General features: G+C 41.8%; 1 protein-coding gene across 5 annotated transcripts in view; it reads left to right on the top strand.

Moving 5' to 3' along the window:
• LOC126249031 (molybdopterin synthase catalytic subunit-like) overlaps positions 1 to 22,801 on the top strand; it is a 121,844-nt gene that overhangs the window by 16,125 nt on the left and 82,918 nt on the right. For all 5 annotated transcript variants that reach the window (XM_049950642.1, XM_049950645.1, XM_049950641.1 and 2 more), the window contains 2 exons: positions 19,965 to 20,093; positions 20,175 to 20,306. In XM_049950642.1, coding sequence (XP_049806599.1) covers positions 19,965 to 20,093; positions 20,175 to 20,306 — 261 coding nt within the window. The remainder of the gene's footprint in view (positions 1 to 19,964; positions 20,094 to 20,174; positions 20,307 to 22,801) is intronic.

Raw genomic sequence — 22,801 nt, 5'->3', positions numbered from 1 at the left:
TTTCCACTCAAGTGGATTGTACGGTGTGATGAACATTTACAAAAAGGTTGAACCTGAATCCCAGGTCCCTGCCTTTTGTGGTTCAATCCCGTCTCCGACCATCCTGATTTAGGTTTTCCGTGATTTCCCTAAATCGTTTCAGGCAAATGCCGGGATGGTTCCTTTGAAAGGGCACGGCCGATTTCCTTACCAATCCTTCCCTAACCCGAGCTTGCGCTCCGTCTCTAATGACCTCGTTGTCGACGGGACGTTAAACACTAACCACCACCACCACCACCACCACCACCACCACCACCACCACCACCACCTGCCTTTTGTGCACAGTGCACTATTGGTGTATACCTCATATCATCAGGCTGTATTAAGGAGAGTCTCTGTGAGGCTTGTTAGACAAGTGAAAAGATGAAGTCTATTAGAAGTGCATGGATATAAAATTTGTAGAGCAATGCTGTGTAAATGGAAGAACCTGGGATTGAGTCCCAGTCTGGCACAAAATTTTGTCATGAATGTTCACATAATTATAGTGAGTCAGCCATGTTCTGTGTGAAATTTTTGCTGATAACAGCTCTATTTGACAAAAGTATATCCAGCTCTGACATCAAACTGTTTATAAAACTGAAGCATAGATTGCTACATTTTTTTTGTGCATATGAAAAACCTTTTTGGCATCACTCTGTTGTATTTAATACTGTTATTTACTTTTGAATGGCCAATTCCATGCCAATTTTCTGATGACTGAACTCTGTTCTGTTGTGACACACACTGATGAGCCAAAATGTTCTGACCACCTGTGCAATAGCTTCTTTGACTGTGTTTTAAATGAAACATATCCCTGATTGCATATCAAGGATCTGATAGTTTGGTGGTAGGTTTGTGGAGGTATGTGGCTTTAAATGGCTATGCACAGGTGACGTAATTCATGTAAATAACGGCACAGGTGATGTAATTCATGTAAAGAACGGGCCGCTGATTTTCTTATGTGGCGATGGCGCCTGATAGTGACCCAGATGGGTTCCATGGGACTAATGTCAGGCGAATTTGGTTGCTGAGATATCAACATGAGTTCACTATAATGCTCCTCAAACCACTGTAGCACAGTTTTGGCTTCGAGAGACAGACAGTTGTAGTGCTGAAATGTTACAGCACTGTCGGGGAAGACATCAAGCATGAAGGGGTGCAGGTGGTTCTCAGCTGTCAGCGTGTCTTTCATTACTACCACAAGTCCCATGCAGTTGCAGGAGATTGTGTCCTGTAGCATAATACTGCTCCCACCAGCCTGCGTCAATGGCACACTGTGCGAGTTGAGCAGCCATTCACCTTGATGTCGGCGTTTGTGAAGACGACCATCGACCTAGTGTAGCAGAAATGTAATTAACCTGAAGGGCTGACATGTTTCCATTGATCAGTGGTCAAATCCCGATGGTCCTATGCCCAGTGCAGTCATAATTGATGAATTTGGGTCAGCATGTGAGCACGCAGGAGGGATCTGCAGTGGAGCTCCATATTCAGTAATGTACTATGAATGGTGTGGCTGTTGATATACTTTCCGGGATGTGGGGTCGTGGTCCAAGAACTTTTGTGCTCCTTACGTTTCGTCCAGGACTGCGCTGGACTTCCTCAGAGGCGCTGCTCCGCTGAGTCTTGCCGACTGACTGGTCGGGTGTCTGAGAGCGACTTATATATTGTGAGAAAGGGGGGCGTGGTTCAGGTGACACGTGATGAGAAGTGATAATCCATAGCAAAGATAAGGTTGACTATCGATTACCACCTTGTCGAAGATAAAAATTGTTAGCAATTTTGTACAGCCACTGTCCATGTATCGCTAAGTTTCATAGCCTCCTCTTTCCTATTAAAATTATCGTGATGTTTATAAATTTCAATAGCTTCTCTATATAGCCGTGGATTGTAATTTAACGTTGTAGATAAAACTTCGGTATCCGAAAACTTCACTTGGTGGTTGCCTGGTTGAAGAGCATGTTCCGCTACAGCTGATTTTTCTATTTTTCCAAGTCGACAAAGACTTTTTTGCTCTTTCAGTCGCATGTTTACGCTTCTTTTGGTAGTACCAATATAAACTTTACCACAGGTACATGGAATTTTATACACACCACATGTCGACAGGGGAGGGCGTTTATCCTTCACAGATCGTAGTACTTGACTTATTTCTTTGTTGGTTTAAAGACAGGTTTTATGTCATGTTTTCGTAAAATCTTACCGATCCGATCTGTTACTTTTTTAATAAAAGGGAGAACTACTGTATTTTTCTGTCGTTGTGGTTCATTCTTATCTTTTGGTCTTCTATTCCTTGGACGCAAAATTCTATTTATCTCTTTTTCTTGAGTAGCCGTTTTTTTCAAAAGCCTGCTTCAGATAGGAAAGAGGAGGCTATGAAACTTAGCGATATATGGACAGTGGCTCTACAAAATTGCTAACAATTTTTATCTTCGACAAGGTGGTAATCGATAGTTAACCTTATCTTTGCTATGGATTATCACTGCTCATCACGTGTCACCTGAACCACACCCCCCTTTCTCACAATATATAAGTCGCTCTCAGACACCCGACCAGTCAGTCGGCAAGACTCAGCGGAGCAGCGCCTCTGAGGAAGTCCAGCGCAGTCCTGGACGAAACGTAAGGAGCAGAAAAGTTCTTGGACCACGACCTCACATCCCGGAAAGTATATCAACAGCCATGTCACCCGGTCGTGAAAGCCTTCATTCTACAATATGAATGGTGTGCTCCAAAACACTTGTGCATGGACCAGCATTGTGCTCTTTAGACAGAGATGCCACAGGTCACCATCTATCTTACTATACAGAACAGACAAGCCTCCGAACCCCCCGTTCTGTGAAGAGTCATAGACATCCAACTATTTAATGCGTAGTGGTAGTTTCACTGTCCTCCTACCTCTTTCCATAGATGCACATGACAGTAGCATGTGAACATTCAACGAGCTTCACTGTTTTTGAGATACCCATGTACAGGCTTTGTGTAGTAATAACTGACCTCCGTGCAATTTGCTTATCTCAGTGGATTTCCCCATTTGCAACCTATATCTTCAGTAGGGTGATCCCTTGTCTGTGTCTATCTGTATCCTTAAAACTAGCAAGATCAGCCACTGCCATTTAATGTTTTGACACAGGCATGAAACTAGTATTATGTGTGGAAGTATCATATTTCTAACAGATGATAGCAGCACAATCACACACAATGTCAGTCCTAAATTACTGATTTCAGCCATTACCGGCCATCTTCAGATCATGACAGTTCACACAAACCATTGGCAGAACTACATTGTGAATAAAATCGAACTATCTTTGTCACCTCCAGTATGACTGAAATGTCTTTCTTTCTGTTAAAGAGTTTGTTTCTCCAAGTGAAGCGTGAGTTGAATCTACAACTGTAGCTATACTCTGCAAACCACTGTGTAGTGCACGGCAGAGGATATGCATGAGTGTGACTGTACCAGTTATTAGACTTTTTTACTATTCCATTCACATATGGAGTATAGGAAGAATGGCTGTTTAAATGCCTCCATGCTTTAGGTAATTAATCTAATATTGCCCTCACAATCCCTGTGAGAATTATACACAAGGGGCTGTAGCATATGCCTGAAGCCGGTTCTTGAAGTTTTGTAAGTAGGCTTTTGGGGGAAAGTTTACATCATCTTCAAGTGTCTGCCAGTTCAGTTTCTTCAGCATGTCTGTGAAACACTACCACAGACCAAACAAACCTGTGACAATTTGTGCTGCCCTTCTCCGTATACATTCTGTTGTGTACATAGTTCCGCGAAGTCAGCATGTACACAACTTTCCCATTAGAGCGCGCCTGCTAAGCACAACAGTGCAGGCACAGCACTCATCCGTCTCCGCACTACGAGATGGCGTTGTCATAGAGATGGACCAAATTCTGCTTCCGCCGATCCATATATTAATATGTAACACAGCCAATGAGATTGCTGCTGATGTAGAAACTTTTCTCCTCGCGGATCACACTCGTGCAGCGATACCTGAACGCGCGAGATATTATAACGAGTGTACAGACCTCCAATTAGTCAGTCTGCATTAGTCTATAGTCAAGTTTCAGTCTGCGCCTAATAAGATTATCATATTCCTGTACATAGCCATGAAGATAAATGAATAGACACTTTGTCAAGTATCAGAGATATGTGAGAATAAGATTAACGTACCAAGACCAAAGGAACTTCAGATTGTCAATTGTAAATAGCATCCAGAACCAAGTTAAGTTATTTTTATGCTTGTTATTATTTTAATAAATGTCTGTGAAAATTAATCAAGTTCTGTTTAAAGTTGGTCACCGTCAATCTGCTACTCTAAGCGTGCAAGTGGCATTTCTATTGTCTGACCTAACGGCAGAAGATAAACACGCCACGATAAGACCACGAGACATATTGCTGACACTCGCCTACTTCGTTAGAGCGACAAGTCAAATAATCTGATGGTGTGTGTACCGAAGGTCTTACAGTACGCACACCACACATTCAATATCCCCAATTATTCCTATTTGGTATGAATCTCATTGCGTTTCATATCCCTGTAAAGTGTATTTGTATGAGTTGACCGAGTCAGCAAGGCTTTAGAAAGCGTCACTCACGCAAAACCCAGCTTGCTCTTTTCTCACATGATATACTGTGAACTGTGGATGAAGGGCGACATGCTGTTTCTATATTTTTAGATTTCCGAAAAGCATTTGACACGGTACCCAACTGCAGACTGTTAATGAATGTTCATGCATGCAGAACAGGCTCCCAGATATGTAATTGGCTCGAAGATTTCTTACGTAATAGAACCCAGTATGTTGTTCTTAATGGCAAGTGTTCATTGGAGACAGGGGTATCAGGAGTGCCCCAGGGAAGTGTGATAGGACCGTTCTATTTTCTGTATGCGTAAATGGTCTGGCAGACAGGGTGGGCAGCAGTCTGCAGTTGTTCACGGTGGGCAGCAATCTGCGGTTGTTCACTGATGATGCTCACAGGAAGGTGTCGAAGATAAGTAAGTGACTGTAAGTTGATTGTATGTTAATGTGGAAGAGTAGGAAAAATAAACCCCTAATGTGCAGATACAGCATTAGTAATGTCCTGCTTGATCAGTCACATAGTTTAAATATCTGGGCGTAACATTGTGAAGCATTATGAAATGGAGTGAGCATATGAGGGTTTTGGTAGGAAAGGCAGATGGTTGACTTTAGTTTATTTGGAGAATTTTGGGAAAGTGTGGTTTATCTGTAAAGGAGACCAAATCTAGCATGCTAGTGTGACCTGTTCTTCAGTTTGGGATCCACAGCAGGTGAGATTGAAAGAAGACATCAAAGCAATTCAGAGGTGAACTGCTACATATGTTATCGGTAGGTTCGATCATGCAAGTGATACAGATATGCTTCGAGAGCTGAAGTGGGAACCCCTGGAAGGAAGGAGACATTCATTTCGAGGAACACTACTGAGAAAGTTTAGAGAACAGGCATTTGAAGTTGACTGCGGAACAATCCTACTGTCCCCAACATATATTTCATTTAGGGGGGGGGGGGGGGAATTGGGCTCATACAGAGGCATATAGACAGTTGTGTTTTCCTTGCTTTATCTGCGAGTGGAACAGGAAGTGAAACAAGTAGTTGTGGTACAGGGTACCCTCTCCAGGCACCGTATGGTGGCTTGCGGAATTTGTATGTAGATGTGCATTCCAATTGTGGCTCAGTGATATTATAGTCATAGGATAACTATGTTTTTTTAATTTTGTGATGTGCACAATTTTACATTTCTGAACATTTGAAGCAAGTTGCCAATCTTTGCACCACTTTGAAATTCTCTCGAAATCTGACTGAACATTTATGTAGCTTCTTGCAGACAGTACCTCTTTACAGGCAACTAATATTGTTCGCAAGGTCATTAATATACAACATGAACAGCAACAATCCCAACACACTTTCCTGGTGCACACACAACATTACTTCTACATCTGTCAATGACTCCATCTAAGGTAAGCTGCTGCATCTTCCCTGCCAAAAAATACTCAGTCCAGTTGAAAATTTGGCTTGATACTCCATAGCATTGTGCTTTAGGTAATAAGTATAGATGTGTTACTGAATCAAATGTTTTCAGTAACCAAGAAATATTACATCTACTGGCTGCCTTGATCCAAAGCTTTCAGTGTGGCATGTGACAAAAGTGCAAGTTGGGTTCGCATGATGAATGTTTTTGGAATTCATTTTGCTTGTCATGGGGCAGGTCAGTCTATTAAAGATATCTCATTAAATTTATGCTCAGAATATGCTGTAAGATGTTACAACAAACTGATGTCAAAGATGTTGGACAGTAATCTTGTGGCTCACTACTACACTACTTCTAAATGGACATGACTTGCACTTTCTTCCAACTACTGGGCACAGTTTTTTGTTCGGGGGATATACAATAGATTATAATTAAGAGGGGCTGGGGGACTTAAATTACAAGCAAACTGAGGTTTTCTCTGAAGTTTTCAGTTACATCAGGAGGTGAGTCTGGTGGTCAGAGAAGGCTTGAATTACAATTTTATGCCTCCCTCCTCCCCACCCCCTATACTGAGTCTAACCGATTAACTTATACTTTTGATATATGCATAAATTTCTCTCAAAAGTCTCCCTGTTTTCAATTTCAGCTGTTAACATCTTTCTGTACCTGCTTTTTAGTTCTTCAAACTGTGGCACTTTGTTGTGAAGTTTTGCCAGTTAACCACTAGGATTTTAATGTTCTTCCTGTGGGCAGCATTTCTTTGGACTTTACACTTTTGGATCTTGTATAGCTAGCATTACATTTACTGGATGTAGAGTTGCCTAATCTGAAACAATACATGTGTGCTTCCCATACACAGTCATCTACCTTGGTAGCAGCCTCTGATGTGATGTTTAGTACACACCTAACCCATAAGAAGGGATGCTACATTTCTCAAGCTTATGCTGTAAATACAGGAGGTCATGGTTTGGCTTTTCACAGAATCTCCATGGTCTGTGGTTCAAACCTCCCTCTCAACTGAGAACTGTAGAGAGCCACAATCTGTTCTGGTTACAATGCTACTGATTGTAAGCATCATTGAAACTCTGTGAGCAAGGCTGGTATTCACACCTTTCTCTGCCAGTTGCTGGAATGATCCAAGTGCTACTTCAGAGCCCAGACAGCACACATCGTTTGTCCCAATGTGCATCAAAATCTGTAGTTGGTTACACCCCATTCACTGAATGGCTAGTGACATAGCCTTTTAAATTTGGTGAATGAGGCTCCAAGATGTACATACCGAGTGCACATAGTGTTCATTCTCATTTCTTGCTGCCATTTCTCTAAGTGGTATCGTTATCCACTGTACATTTGAACTGCCAATGGTTAATAGGCCTTTACCTTTTTGTATTTGAGTGAGACTTGCTGAAGTGAAACATACACTTTGCAATAACAGCTGTTTATTACAAGAACTAAGCTAAATTCAACCTATGAGAACAATGTCTATGAAACTTGAGAACAGCAGTGTATTGAGGAGCAGGGCAGAGTAACGATGACACAGACCCACAAGGACAGTAACTCGTAGGCAGTCTCCTGATGACCTGTAAGTACTGTCACGACATGGGCCTTTGAGGCTGAGAGCTCTACACAGTCTACTGGTAACAACATGGTCACACAAGTCTACAAACACATGGGCATGTGGCATTTGCCTGCTTTATTTCCTCGTTGATTGTCCTCGACGTTGACGTACTGCGTTGCTACATTTGCTGAAGAATGGGGTGTGGAAGTTCAACACTGACTACTTCAAATGATGTAGCTGACGGGTGCACATTTGTGTTTCACAGTTCTTTACTTTCACTGTTCACCCCCCCCCCCCCCTCTCTCCCAATATTATGCAGTTATATGACCAGTGTACTATTTTGATAAGCCTCATTAATAGTTTGCAGGCAAACATCGACATATTGCTATAATAGTTTACTGTTGAACATCTACGTGCAGTAAAAGCGTAACCACACAGTTCAGTCTTTCAAATAAATTGAAACAGACACTGTCATTGTCTTGACACACGGCCTGTTGGGGTAACACTCTTTTCACGGTTAAGTTGATGCATTCAGACAGGTTCCTTGTCTGAAAATCGGCCCTGGACTGACTGTCTTGTGACCAAAAATCAGGTCCTTATATATTATCGCAATAATAGGCACTGAAACTACACATTGTTTAATGTCTAATTTACAGAAATCACAATTAAAACTTACCTTATGAAATTAACCGAATACATTGAAAAATTGAGACTTTTTAACAGTTTCTTCTACAACAACGCTTTAGCTGTATTACTTGTTTAAATCATGAAATTGACAAATATAGTTATGCAAACAATACTTTTGATGAAACTGGAAATTACTTTGGAATTAATTAAGGGCTAGCTTTGCTGACATGTTTTCAAATAGAGCCAAATAGATCCTTTAATAATACTATTAGTTGTTCCTCCAATTGTTTACAATTAATACAGAATTTATATTTGTTTATTAGTCAACAATAGAATTTAAGTTACGAAACAGTTACTGAATTCAGCCTATAACCAAATATATTAACTAGGAACAGTCAAATTAAATTAGGAAATTGATGACACGCACAAAACTAAGCAGAAAACTATATGTGGTGCTATATTCTTTAAAACTGAGGGGCAACCTTTATTTTTATGAATATGTTAACAGTAATCAGTCAGAAATGAGAAAAAAAATGAATTTTAAGGAGGCAGATGACAAAACAAGAGGAGAAGTAAAAACATCCCAGCTTGCTGTGTCACATGACACCCCCCCCCCCCCCCCCCCATTGGATTGACCAGATAGTTATTGCAAATAGCTAACTGGGCTATTCAATGACTACACGTGATGCCAGAAAGTTGGTTTAACTTTCTACACAAAAGAGAATATTACACAAGAAATCTTATCAAAACTACAGAATCAGTTCTGCATTGGATAGCAGAGCAGGTTCCTACTTACATGAATCTGTCTTGCTTAAAAGAATAAATCCCCATGGGTTGCAAAAAGTTAAATTACAGTGCGCATTGCAGTTCACTTTCTGGACACTTGCTCAGTGTTTATTATTTTTCACAAGTACTTTCACTCTTTTTCAATGAGCTTTTACACATTTTCTCACCAAGTTGTCCATGCCTTCAACATGTGCAAGTGGCAGTTAGTAAGGAAATGCATTGCTATCAGTTCCCTTGAAAGTGGCTCTCCTCTCCCCCAAGTACATGAAATAATCAGACTTTAGTACACTTACTTTTGCTTCTGAGTAAGTCTGAAAAAATGTTTAACACTAATGGCAAATGATAGTCATTACATCATAAATAAATACATTACATAGTTCTCATAATGTTACAATAATTAGCCCTGAAATTGACTATAGTATTAAAGGTGTAGTCTAGTAAAAATTTAAAATCAAATGCACGTTACACTACAAAACATTACTCTAAAGTCATAACTGTCTGAAACTGGTTAAACCTGAAAGATTTTGGTTTCTTTCCCATTTGCAAAGTAGCAAAAACTCGTGATGTGCAGTAGCATAGATTTACTAATCATTACATTATGAAAAAAGAATAGTCACCATCACATAACTTAATTAGTATTCAGATCAAAAACGATGGGATGGAAGTTGTACCAAATCATTGCCCCACTTCTCTACTCAAGCCTGAGCACTACTCTCATTCAAACAGAAAATTAAATCCTCACAAAATCTCAAAATGTTACCAAATAGTTGACTTGTCAGAATATTCACACCAGACTAGCTCCACAGTTATCAGTTGATCAGCAAAATTACTGTTCTTTGTTTCAGTATTACCACTTTAAGCTCATAATTCCTCAGAACACCAATAGAAGTTTTCAGATAATTTATAGTTCCAATGATGCAGCATTATATGACTTGTTGTTTGTTGTTGTGGTCTTCAGTCCTGAGACTGGTTTGATGCAGCTCTCCATGCTACTCTATCTTGTGCAAGCTTCTTCATCTCCCAGTACCTACTGCAACCTACATCCTTCTGAATCTGCTTAGTGTATTCATCTCTTGGTCTCCCCCTACGATTTTTACCCTCCACGCTGCCCTCCAATACTAAATTGGTGATCCCTTGATGCCTCATGTACCTCACTAAAATACTGTCATTTCTGTTAAGCTCTCATTCCCAGCTGCAGTGTCATGAACTGCCCAATATACACAGTACCCAATGTTGCCTAGTTCAAAATATAGATCCTCAGTACAGTTACACCACCTTTGTTGTCTACAGTTCTTTTTTTCATTACTCAGTCTTGTCTGTCAGCTCCATTATTTTACTTACCTTTCCAACCTCGTTAGCTAGTGGAGTGCATTCTCAAAAAATATCTGTACTGCAGATACAGGCTGCCTTACCATTAAGACCCCAACATTACTCATTATTTTATTATTTCATTATCCTTCATTAACTAATAAATAAACACCTGCTCTGCTATCCAATGCAGAACTGATTCTATTGAAAAACACTCCACAGTAACAGATCCTTATGCTAAGGCAAACTTAACTCTACTAATCAGACAAAATTATCATTTACAAAAATTATTTCACTGTATTCCATCAAACTGCTTGAGATTCTTGTCTGCATTAAAGCAAGTACCTCCTCTCCTTTTATGGGATAGACATTGCTACCCACACCATCATTCAACTTCTACTAGAATTGAAATTACACTTGCCTTACTACTATTATTTACATTACCCTTACCTGCGATTACAGCTCATTTATATACAAGTGGCTCTTTATAGCCACCTGATAGAGTGCAAGCCAAAACTGGAGCACTGTCTAGTTTAAATGGTTTGATCCAGAATAAAAAACATCTCCTCCATTTCTTTTACTTGAATTTCTCCTTCCATTTCCTTGTTCATTCTGGCCATCCTCCACCCAACCATTCCTTGTATTTCTACAGGTCTAATTACAGTCCTGTTCATCCTATTTACCTGAAATTCTCACCCTGATTGATTATTGTCATCAAAACTCCTCCTACAATCTTCACTGATGGCTTCAGTCTGTCCACTTTATCAACATAATTTGAGAAATCACTAATATTACCCCTAGGGGCAGGTACAAGCAATTTTCTAACTTTCTGAGGCAACTTAGTTTCATAACCCTAATTATTGATTCACTACCTAGGTCTTTGTCCAAATATTTCAGTTTATTTATCCAAAGCTGACAGAAACCTTTCACAGTACCTTTCTTTGAGTCAAATCTCTCTCCTCCCCAAAATTCACTCAAAATTCTCTGCTGCTTCTCTTTGGACCAATATTCATCTAAAAATGCTTTCTCAAAGCTATGCCATGAAATATAACTTATCAGCTACCTGAGCTGTCCATCCATAAGCATCCCCTTTCAAAAAACCTCTCACAAATGACATTTTCTTTTTGTCATTCCGCGTTTCAGGCAAATCATTAAATTCCCCAATGAAATCTGTTGGATGCACTTCCCCATATGGTTCAAAAGTATTAAATTTCGTACAATTAACAAATGAAGGACTGTTTGGGACAGTACGTACTCTATGCTTTAGATTTTGTACCTCTTCCATCTTTTTCTCTATTTCAACCAATTTTGAATCTACATTTTTATTTACTTTTACCTGTTTTTCCTCTACCACTACTGCGCACTTGGTTTCTACCTCCATTTCAAAATCATTTTTAATCTGATGGATTTGGTTCTCAAGTTTAATCCTGTTTTCAGCTCAGAATTTCTTGGTAGTGCCTCCAAATGTTTACAATTAGTACAGAATTTATAATTGTTTATAAGTCAACAATAGAATTTAAATTATGAACCTGTCATGTTAGCCGAGAGCACTAATGCACTTCTTCCTGGACACTCTTCCATGGATTACCATAGATGCAGACAGCTGGGGTACATACACTAATCCTGTCCCAGGGGGTATGGGGTGGCGGCAGAAAGGGCATCCGGCCACCTCTTAAAATTAACTTTGCCAAATCCGTTCCTAACCATACCGACCCTGCAAAACTGCGGGACAAAGGCATCAGGAAAAGAAATAATTTAAGTTACGAAACACTTACCGATTTCACCATATAACAAAAGATATTAACTAGGAATAGTCGAATTAAATTAGGAAATTGATGACATACACAAAACTAAGCACAAAACTAGATCTGGTGTTATATTCTTTAAAACTGAGGGGCAACATTTCTCTTTTATGAAAATGCAAATTATACTCATGTATGTTAATGGTAATCAGTCAGAAATGAAAAAATGAATTTTAAGGAGGCAGATGGCAAAACAAGAGGGGAAATAAAAATATCCCAGCTTGCTTCGTCACAGGCAGTCACAACAAACACTGCAAAGAGGTGCTCTCGGAGCAGCTGGTGGAAGCGCAGTCTTGGATGGGGCTTAGGATGGGGGTGACATGGCACCTTGGCAGGCAGCAAGATGGCAGCAGCAGGTGGTATCTGCAGCGGTGACTGGAGACGGCTGTTGGTAGCTCAGATCGTGAGTGGCTTTCCATCAGTGGAGCACTGGCTTAAATACATGCCTGCTGAAGGATACATGCGCAAGTATCATGTGAGCATGTGACCATGCGGATGTAAATCAGTGCCCATGATTGCAGTGCTGTGTGCTGGATGTTAATTGCATGCCCCCAGATGCTTTGGTGACTGCTGGCAGCTTGTACCTTGCCTCTACTTGACATCCCTGCCTCAGTTAGACCGTCAGCGAGAGCGCATCGCTAGCTCCTGCTACTACTAAGGCGAGTACACCGTTTGCTTCTTACATATTTTACAAACAGCAGCGACTTATTTTCAGTTATCTGTGTAATTACTAGTTTATTTTTGTAATTTCTTGCGTGTTCGAGTGCTTACTAGGTAGAACCTTTTATTTCAATAACAGTGTTTTTGTACTTATTTGCTGCGCTTAGCTTTTAAATAGTTTTTCTGGGAAAACCTAGCGTAGTTTTCGCGTCTCGTATTTCAGTGAGTGTTTCTTGATTATCAGAGTAGCTCATCAGAAGATTATCTTGGGAATTTGTCACCGTATAGAGTAGGGTAAACATAGTCATGTGTAGGGACTGTGGTTGTTGTGAGCGGACGCAAGGAGAATTGGCCACTCTTCGGGGACAGGTGGAGGCTTTGTCTGTTAGGCTCATCGAGCTCGAGGCGCAGGCGTCGGCTCGTAGTGGCGTTGGGGCAACTGTGGTGAGACCTATGCCTACTTCGGTGGCCTTGGAATCACATGGAACCCCTGATGTCGCTGCGTCTTCCGGCAGTGAGCATCTTACCGGTCAGCCATCACTCCAGGGTGAATGGCGGACAGTGGTGGGCTCGCGCGTGCCTGGCCGAAAGGCGAAGGTGGGATCTGGCCGCGTGGCGGCTGCCTTACCCCTTTCCAACAGGTACGGGGTGCTTCCTAGTGGTGATGACATCGTTTCCGAGCCACCACAGGATGCCTCGCCTGTTGGGCCAGTGGCCGATTCTCCGGCAAGGTCCCGACAGTCACAGAGGGCGGGCCTATTAGTTATAGGGAGCTCCAACGTTAGGCGGGTTATGGAGCCCCTCAGGAAAATAGCGGGTAGGTCGGGGAAGAATGCCAGTGTGCACTCGGTGTGCTTGCCGGGGGGTCTCGTCCGTAATGTGGAGGAGGCCCTTCCGGCAGCTATTGAACGCACTGGGTGTGACCGGCTGCAGATAGTAGCACATGTCGGAACGAATGACGCCTGCCGCTTGGGTTCTGAGGCCATCCTTGGTTCCTTCCGGCGGCTGGCTGATTTGGTGAAGACAACCAGCATCGCACGCGGAGTGCAAGCTGAGCTTAATATCTGCAGCATAGTGCCCAGAGTCGATCGCGGTCCTCTGGTTTGGAGCCGTGTGGAGGGTCTAAACCAGAGGCTCAGACGACTCTGCGACTATAATGGTTGCAAATTCATCGACCTCCGTTATTGGGTGGAGAACTGTAGGGCCCCCCTAGACAGGTCAGGCGTGCACTACACACCGGAAGCAGCTACTAGGGTAGCAGAGTACGTGTGGCGTGCACACGGGGGTTTTTTAGGTTAGAGGGACCCCCCCTTGGGCGAAACGATAAAATACCTGACGGCTTACCAGAGAGAACATTATCATCGTTGATAAAGAACGTCCGTCCTCAGAGACCAAAAACAGGAAAAGTTAACGTAATATTGGTAAACTGCAGGAGTATCCAGGGCAAGGTTCCTGAATTAGTATCTCTTATTGAAGGAAATAGTGCGCATATAGTATTAGGAACGGAAAGTTGGTTAAAACCGGAAGTGAACAGTAACGAAATCCTAGACACAGAATGGAATATATACCGCAAGGATAGGATAAACGCCAATGGTGGAGGAGTATTTATAGCAGTAAAGAATTCAATAATATCCAGTGAAGTTATTAGCGAATGCGAATGTGAAATAATCTGGGTTAAGTTAAGTATCAAAGGTGGGTCAGATATGATAGTCGGATGCTTCTATAGGCCACCTGCATCAGCAACCGTAGTAGTTGAGCGCCTCAGAGAGAACCTGCAGAACGTCGTGAAGAAGTTTCGTGATCATACTATTGTAATAGGGGGAGACTTCAATCTACCAGGTATAGAATGGGATAGTCACACAATCAGAACTGGAGCCAGGGACAGAGACTCTTGTGACATTATCCTGACTGCCTTGTCCGAGAATTACTTCGAGCAGATAGTTAGAGAACCAACTCGTGAAGCTAACGTTTTAGACCTCATAGCAACAAATAGACCGGAACTTTTCGACTCCGTGAATGTAGAAGAGGGTATCAGTGATCATAAGTCAGTGGTTGCATCAATGACTACAAGTGTAATAAGAAATGCCAAGAAAGGAAGGAAAATCTATTTGCTTAACAAGAGTGATAGGGCACAAATCGCAGAATATCTGAGTGACCACCATCAAACGTTCATTTCTGAGGAAGAGGATGTGGAACAAAAATGGAAAAAATTCAGAAACATCGTCCAGTACGCCTTAGATAAGTTCGTACCGACTAAGGTCCAAAGCGAGGGGAAAGATCCACCGTGGTATAACAATCATGTACGAAAGGTACTACGGAAACAAAGAAAGCTTCACCATAGGTTTAAGAGTAGTCGAATCATAGCTGATAAGGAAAAGCTGAACGAAGCGAAAAAGAGCGTAAAGAGAGCAATGAGAGAAGCATTCAACGAATTCGAACATAAAACATTGGCAAACAATCTAAACAAGAACCCTAAAAAGTTTTGGTCATATGTAAAATCGGTAAGCGGATCTAAATCCCCTATTCAGTCACTCGTTGACCACGATGGCACCGAAACAGAGGACGACCGAAGAAAGGCAGAAATACTGAATTCAGTGTTCCGAAACTGTTTCACTGCGGAAAATCGTAACACGGTCCCTGACTTCAGCCGTCGCACGGACGCCAAAATGGAAAATATTGAAATAAACGATATCGGAATTGAAAAACAACTGCTATCACTTAGTAGCGGAAAAGCATCCGGACCAGACGAGATACCCTTAAGATTCTACAGTGATTATGCTAAAGAACTTGCCCCCTTTCTATCAGCAATTTATCGTAGATCTCTGGAAGAACGTAAAGTACCTAGCGACTGGAAGAAAGCACAGGTCGTTCCCATTTTCAAGAAGGGTCATAAATCAGATGCGAATAATTATAGGCCTATTTCACTTACGTCAATCTGTTGTAGAATAATGGAACATGTTTTGTGTTCTCGTATTATGACGTTCTTAGATAATACAAATCTCCTTCATCATAACCAACATGGATTCCGCAAACAGAGATCATGTGAAACCCAGCTCGCCCTATTTGCCCAAGAAATTCACAGTGCCGTAGACACTGGCGAGCAGATTGATGCCGTATTCCTGGACTTCAGGAAGGCATTTGATACGGTTCCGCACTTACGTTTAGTGAAAAAAATACGTGCTTACGGAATATCGGACCAGGTTTGTGATTGGATTCAGGATTTCCTAGAAGAAAGAACACAACATGTCATTCTTAACGGTTCAAAATCTGCAGATGTAGAGGTAATTTCGGGAGTACTGCAAGGAAGCGTGATAGGACCTTTATTGTTTACAATATACATAAATGACTTAGTTGACAACATCGGTAGCTCCGTGAGGCTATTTGCAGATGACACGGTTGTCTACAAGAAAGTAGCAACATCAGAAGACTCGTACGTACTCCAGGAAGACCTGCAGAGGATTAATGAATGGTGCGACAGCTGGCAGCTTTCCCTAAATGTAGATAAATGTAATATAATGCGCATACATAGGGGCAGAAATCCATTCCAGTACGATTATGCCATAGGTGGTAAATCATTGGAAGCGGTAACGACCGTAAAATACTTAGGAGTTACTATCCGGAGCGATCTGAAGTGGAATGATCACATAAAACAAATAGTGGGAAAAGCAGGCGCCAGGTTGAGATTCATAGGAAGAATTCTAAGAAAATGTGACTCATCGACGAAAGAAGTAGCTTACAAAACGCTTGTTCGTCCGATTCTTGAGTATTGCTCATCAGTATGGGACCCTTACCAGGTTGGATTAATAGAAGAGATAGAAATGATCCAGCGAAAAGCAGCGCGATTCGTCATGGGGACATTTAGTCAGCGCGAGAGCGTTACGGAGATGCTGAACAAGCTCCAGTGGCAGACACTTCAAGAAAGGCGTTACGCAATACGGAGAGGTTTATTATCGAAATTACGAGAGAGCACATTCCGGGAAGAGATGGGCAACATATTACTACCGCCCACATATATCTCGCGTAATGATCACAACGAAAAGATCCGAGAAATTAGAGCAAATACGGAGACTTACAAGCAGTCGTTCTTCCCACGCACAATTCGTGAATGGAACAGGGAAGGGGGGATCAGATAGTGGTACAATAAGTACCCTCCGCCACACACCGTAAGGTGGCTCGCGGAGTATAGATGTAGATGTAGAAGGTGCAGCCATCGCAAAGAAGTGCCACACATGAGGGAGGAGGCACACCATAGCTGCCAGCACTGACTGTCAAAACAACTGGAACAAAACAACAGTACAGTCAGCCAATGTGTAAACATGTGACTGAAAAATGGCCTACACGTGGATAACGAATTTAATGTAACCTTGCATTCTCCATCCCTGTCCCTGGACGAGAGCCTGGAAAAATTGGACAACACAAACAAAAAAATTTTCCACATCCTCAGTGGCAACAAAATGAGCATTGCATTACCTACCTCATGTGTCGTAGACTATAAACTGCAGCTATTGGTGGTACAGGTCCCAGTCCTCTTTCTGACCATCAAACACATGGAAGGTTCGCACAGGTGTGTTGGGGGCGGGGGAGGGGGGGGGGTGCCGAGTAGAAGTTAAAACCTGAGCAAGCTGAGTTACACCCTGCAGCAATTTCTGAATTTTCTGCTCATGTAACTGAAAAACTTGAGACAAACACAGCTCAGACAATGTGCAGACATGATAATGGAAAGAGAGAGGCAAACTTAATGCAAAAATATGCTGCCAGTGAACTATACTTGGACCTTCAACTACTGAAAAGAACTCGGTCCAAAAGTTTCATTTGAGAAAGGTCACACCTGTACAACACATGAATGGGCCATCTGAAGTATGCTGAAGAGACAACAACTATAAAATTTGGTTCACATATGTGCATGTACTGAAAAATGTGCCATGTCATAGGAAGTGCAAAATGTGATAGGCACCACTGCCTATAGGCTACAGCAACACGAGAAGCACGAGACATTGCCATAACAAATGAACCATCAGACAAGCAAAAATCCACTCGATTGAGAAACCACATGAACAAACTTGAAAATGAACCCTTTTCCAGAAAACGAACTAAGATGCAGCAAAACAGTAAAAGCGACATGAAGAATCAAAACACTAAACCTTTATGCTTGTTACCAAATGTTCTATCCTGTTATAGAGGAGCCAGGTTTGCTGAAGTGAGACAGTCACTTTGCAATAACAACTGTTTATTTACAGGAACTAAGCTAAATACAATCTCTGAGAACAATGTCTACGAAACTGGAGAACAGCAGTGAATTAAGGGGCAGGGAAGATTAATGACGATATAGTCACGTGAGGCTGCTAACTCATAGGCAGTCTCCTGATGAGCAGCAGGTGCTGTGATAATATGGTCCTATGAGGCTGAGAGCTTGTAGGCAGTCTACTGATAATGACACGGTCCCACAAGGCAACAAGCATGTGGACAATCACAACAAACAATGCGAAGTGATGCCCTCAGAGTGGCTGGTGGAAGCACATCATCAGATCGGGCTCAGGACGAGGGTGGCACCCCACTTTCGCAGTCAGCAAAGTGGCAGCAGCTGGTGGTGTATGTAACGGAGACTTGAGCTGGCTATTGGTTGCTCAGAGCTTGAGACATAACTGGCTGTCTGTGAGCAGAGTGCAACTGAAGTACATGCCTGCTAAAGGATACGTGCAGGACATCGCGTAAGCACGTGACCATGTGGACACAAATTTGTGCCCACGATTGCAGCACTATGTGCTGTGACTTGCACACCACATAGTGGCAAGACTGACACTCCCAGACACTGTGGCAACTGCTGGCAGCTTGACTGTACACAGTTCCTTGTGTCTTCTGTTTACAAATAACCTCCTAGGTGAGGTAGGGGCTGTACCTGGCCTGCGAAACATACACGTCAATGTGGTGGTTGAAATATGCAGGGGAAGCCCTACACAGTCAACACAAGCAACACATTTAAATTTTATGTCCAGTTTTTAGACCTAAGTTTTCAAGGTTATTTTATCTGAGACACTTGATTTTAATCGGACACAAAGAAAAAATCTGAAGTCTGCTTATATAAGTAAGTATAAGTAAATAAACATGTTAATTTCACAGATTTTACACTTAGCTGGTTTGGTGTCACCTTTTACACTAGTGTGCCAAAGATGAACGCTGCAGCATCAGTACATCTCATAAAAACAACGTAAAGGCGGAGCACAACAACCCTTTTCTTCCACTTGGAGTGGCTAACAGTGCCAAGAATGATCGGACACAATAACAAAAGCCAGTCAAATGAAGCTTGAATGTGACACTGATGATCTGTTCAGGACCAAGTGCAACTATCATTTGAGACTACAGCAGGCCTTACTATCTTGTACATTCTCAGGTACCAGTGTTTTCTTCCTACAGTTTGCAAAAGAAACATTTGCTAGTGTCATCATGATGCCACAACAAATGATCTTCAGTCTCAGATCAACAATAATTTTTGAACCTCTTCCCTGCCAAAAATTATTATGCTGTTGGTTGCTCTGAGCTTGTGACATAACTGGCCCTCCGTAAACTGAGCACCAACTTAAAGTACATGCCTGCGGAAGGATACATGCGTGGTATTGTGTGAGCGTATTTAAAAAACTGATAGTTGGCTTTCATGAAACAAGATGTGTGCTTTTTTAAGCTATTACTTCAACCACATAGGACTCTGAATTTCCCTGTGTGTGACATTCAGCTCATAATTTTTGTTTGTTCCATTGAGTAGGGTTGATCCTTCATATTAAATCATGTTTTGAGAACTGGTAACACCAGTAAACAGTCATTATTGTCTGTTTCAAATATTGGGTCTGTTTTGATTGTTGTTCTACAGAGGGCCAGCAATTACTTTGTAATAACAATTTTTGGCCGTGTCACTGTTGTGTAAAAGTCAAACATTAGTTTACTGCGAGAGCAGAGAACACATGGTTACAGTGCCTTCATCAGAATTTAAATTCTGGTGAAGGCGCTCTTAGAAGTGTTGAAACCTGGTTAATAAGACTAAAAATTGTGACTGACGGCTCATTTGTTTCAATTTTAATTTATAAATGGTCACTAAAAAAAAGCAACCATGTTTAAAACTTTAAAAGTAGAGATGTTTAGTGTCTGCATTTGTTTGGGTTTTGTGATTTACATAATGTGAAGAGAGAATGTTTGCGAATGTGTTGTCATAGCTGTTACTACATTATAGGATCAGCAGCTTCCTTGCACAAGCGTTACCAAGCAAAGTGAAAGGAAGGTATTGCTTCTACCTCATTCTATCAAGCAACCTGAAAAAGCTTCCTCACAGTCAGACCTAACAAATCAGTCTACAAAGAAAGTAAGTTGTTAGTTTTACTATTTTAGGTTTCTTATTGATGAATTGTATTACAATGTTTATTTTTACAGAAATATGTTGCAGGTTCACATACTTACGGTCACAAAAGACCGCAGGCTAACTGATTGTAACACAGCAGGTGCTCAGTATTTCAGTGGCACATGTGATGATACTAGTGATTCTCGTTCAGTTTTACAAGCTACATCTTCAAAAGATGTAAGTATAACACTGTAATGTGTGGAAGTTCATTGTAATACTGTTTTAATCAATGTAACAGGCACAGTTATTTGTGGGATTCAAACCCCATCTCTCCTTCCAAATTTAAATTTTCCGAGGTTCCCCAGAATGTCCATCTATCACATCTATACTCTGCTAACCACTGTGAAGTGCATGATAGAGGGTACATCCCAATCTACCGCACATCAAGACTTGCTTCTATTTGATTCACCTATGGAATATGAGAAGAGTGGTTGCTGAAATCCCTCTATGCATGCAGTAATGAGTCTAATCTTGTCATTACAGTCTCTACATGAGTAATATTTAGGAGGTTGTATGATATCCCTAGAGTCCTAACTTAAAAATTTTTGTTGAAGTTTTATAAGTAGGCTTTCACAATATAGTTTGTCAATCTTCAAGCACCACACCCGTTCAGTTTTTTCTGCATCTCAGTGACATTCTCCTGTGGGTCAAAGAAATCTGTGATTATTTGTTCTGCCCTTCATTGTGCGTGTTCACTATCCCTTGGTAGCCCTATAAAGTACTTGTACAGCAAGCTTAAACAATATTATATGTGAATGGAATGAATATCGCTGCTGTCAGCTACAGCAGATCAGGTGTAATCAGCAGCGACAAGCAAAAATGTGTTCTGGCCCAGGATTCGAACTCAGAATTTCCTGCCTACTATGCAGGTGGGATAACCACTGTGCCATCAGGAACGCAGCGCTATTGCAACTGCATGGACTATCTCAGTACACCTCACGGCCGATCCACATTCCCGCCGAGTGCCACCTATCCGCAGTCCCTGTCCATTATACTCCCGTTTGCTACTCAGAGATTCCCACAGGAGGTCGAATGTCTTTCATGCAGGAGATCCTGGATTTGAACCTCAGTCCTGTACACATTTTTGCTCGTCGCCACTGATTCCACTTAATGTCCTGCTGCAGCTGACAGCAGTGATACCCATTCCATTCACATATAATGTTTCACAGCTACGGGATCTGCATGGTGTTCATCCTTTTGAAGGAGGAGACAACACACATTCATATAGTTAAACAATATTCTAGAATGGGCCATACAATTGTTGTTTAAGCAATCTCCTATGTAGACTCTCAGTATTTTTCCAGCATTATAGCAATGAACTGAAATCTACCAGCTACTTTATGTGTGATTGAACCTATATGATCATTCTATTTCATATTCCTACAAATTGTTTCATCCAGTTATTTGAGTTGACTGGTTCCTATTGTCATTCATTCATAATCATAAGATACATTGTTGTGTTTTGTGAAGTGCAAAATTTTACATATCTCTGCATTTAAATGAGCTCTTGTTCAGGCTGTGAAGGCCCAAGGAATGTCTACCAGCCCCATGTCCACCTCTGCCTTCTGGCATCATGTGGATGCCGTGTGGAGCAGCATGTGGTCAACACATCGCTCTCGTGGCAATTTTACAGACTTTGCAGACCATGGAGCTGCAATTTCTTCTTCTTCTTCTTTCTTTTTTTTTTGTCAAGCATCTCCTCAGGTGATATCTTGAGGTGGAGGGCACCCTGAACCAGTCCTTCCACAAAGGAAAAATCCTCGGCAGTATCGAGAATCAAACTCGGGTCCTCCACATGGCAACCATCTGTGCTGACTACTCAGCTACAGAGACATACACTGCACATTTAAAGCAAGTTAAAAATTTTTGCACCACTTTGAAATCTCACCAGGATTTTACTGAATATTTGTGCAAATTTTTTTAGGCAGTATCTCATAATACTGCATCATCCACAGAATGTGTGAGATAACTATAAATATTTTAACAGCTGTGGGTGTTCTCTGGTTGAGATTAGTGTATCAGGGTGAGTCAGAAAGAGCTCAGCAGCAGCAGCAGGAACCTTTATTTACTTGCCAGCAGTGTGTACACATACTCAGGCAGCCGGAGGTCCTGCTCAGCTGCGAAGTGAGGTGGAGCAGCCAGGTTGGATTGTAGGCGAGGGTGGCAGGTGGCATCTGGCACTGGCAAATGCCCATTGGCTCGGTGGCTGGGAGGGCTTGAGTTTGACCCTCAGTTGATTGATTCTGTTGGTGAATCCCCTGGAAGGCTGTCCAGTCGGGATGACAGTTGAGCAGTGGCGGCCTCAAGGAAGGCACTGACTTTTCATGTAAAGACTCACTGATTCGATTACCAACCTGCTATGGATGACCAGTATTTATACGCACCAAAGCATGTTTGTTGTGGTGTGGCTGCTGCAGATGTCATGTATGCCATGAGCTGGTCACCAACCAATGGGCAGGTTGTGGCATCTGGTGTGGGCGTCATGACACAGTGCCTGCAAATGGGTTCGTTATGGCAATGAGATGTCTTGTGTTAGACACATATTGTTACTCTCTCCCCCTTTTGGAGGAATTCAGCCCTCTGAATTCTGTCCACTACTGTACCTGGAAGTAATAACTTTTACAGTTCATCTCGGACACATTCTATTAGTTCTTGGCTCACATTACTTGTAG

This window comes from Schistocerca nitens, chromosome 3, assembly GCF_023898315.1.
Source record: "Schistocerca nitens isolate TAMUIC-IGC-003100 chromosome 3, iqSchNite1.1, whole genome shotgun sequence".
NCBI lineage: Eukaryota > Metazoa > Arthropoda > Insecta > Orthoptera > Acrididae > Schistocerca > Schistocerca nitens.
The sequence above is the reverse complement of the archived record's forward strand: the minus strand, read 5'-3'. Positions and strand labels throughout refer to the sequence as shown.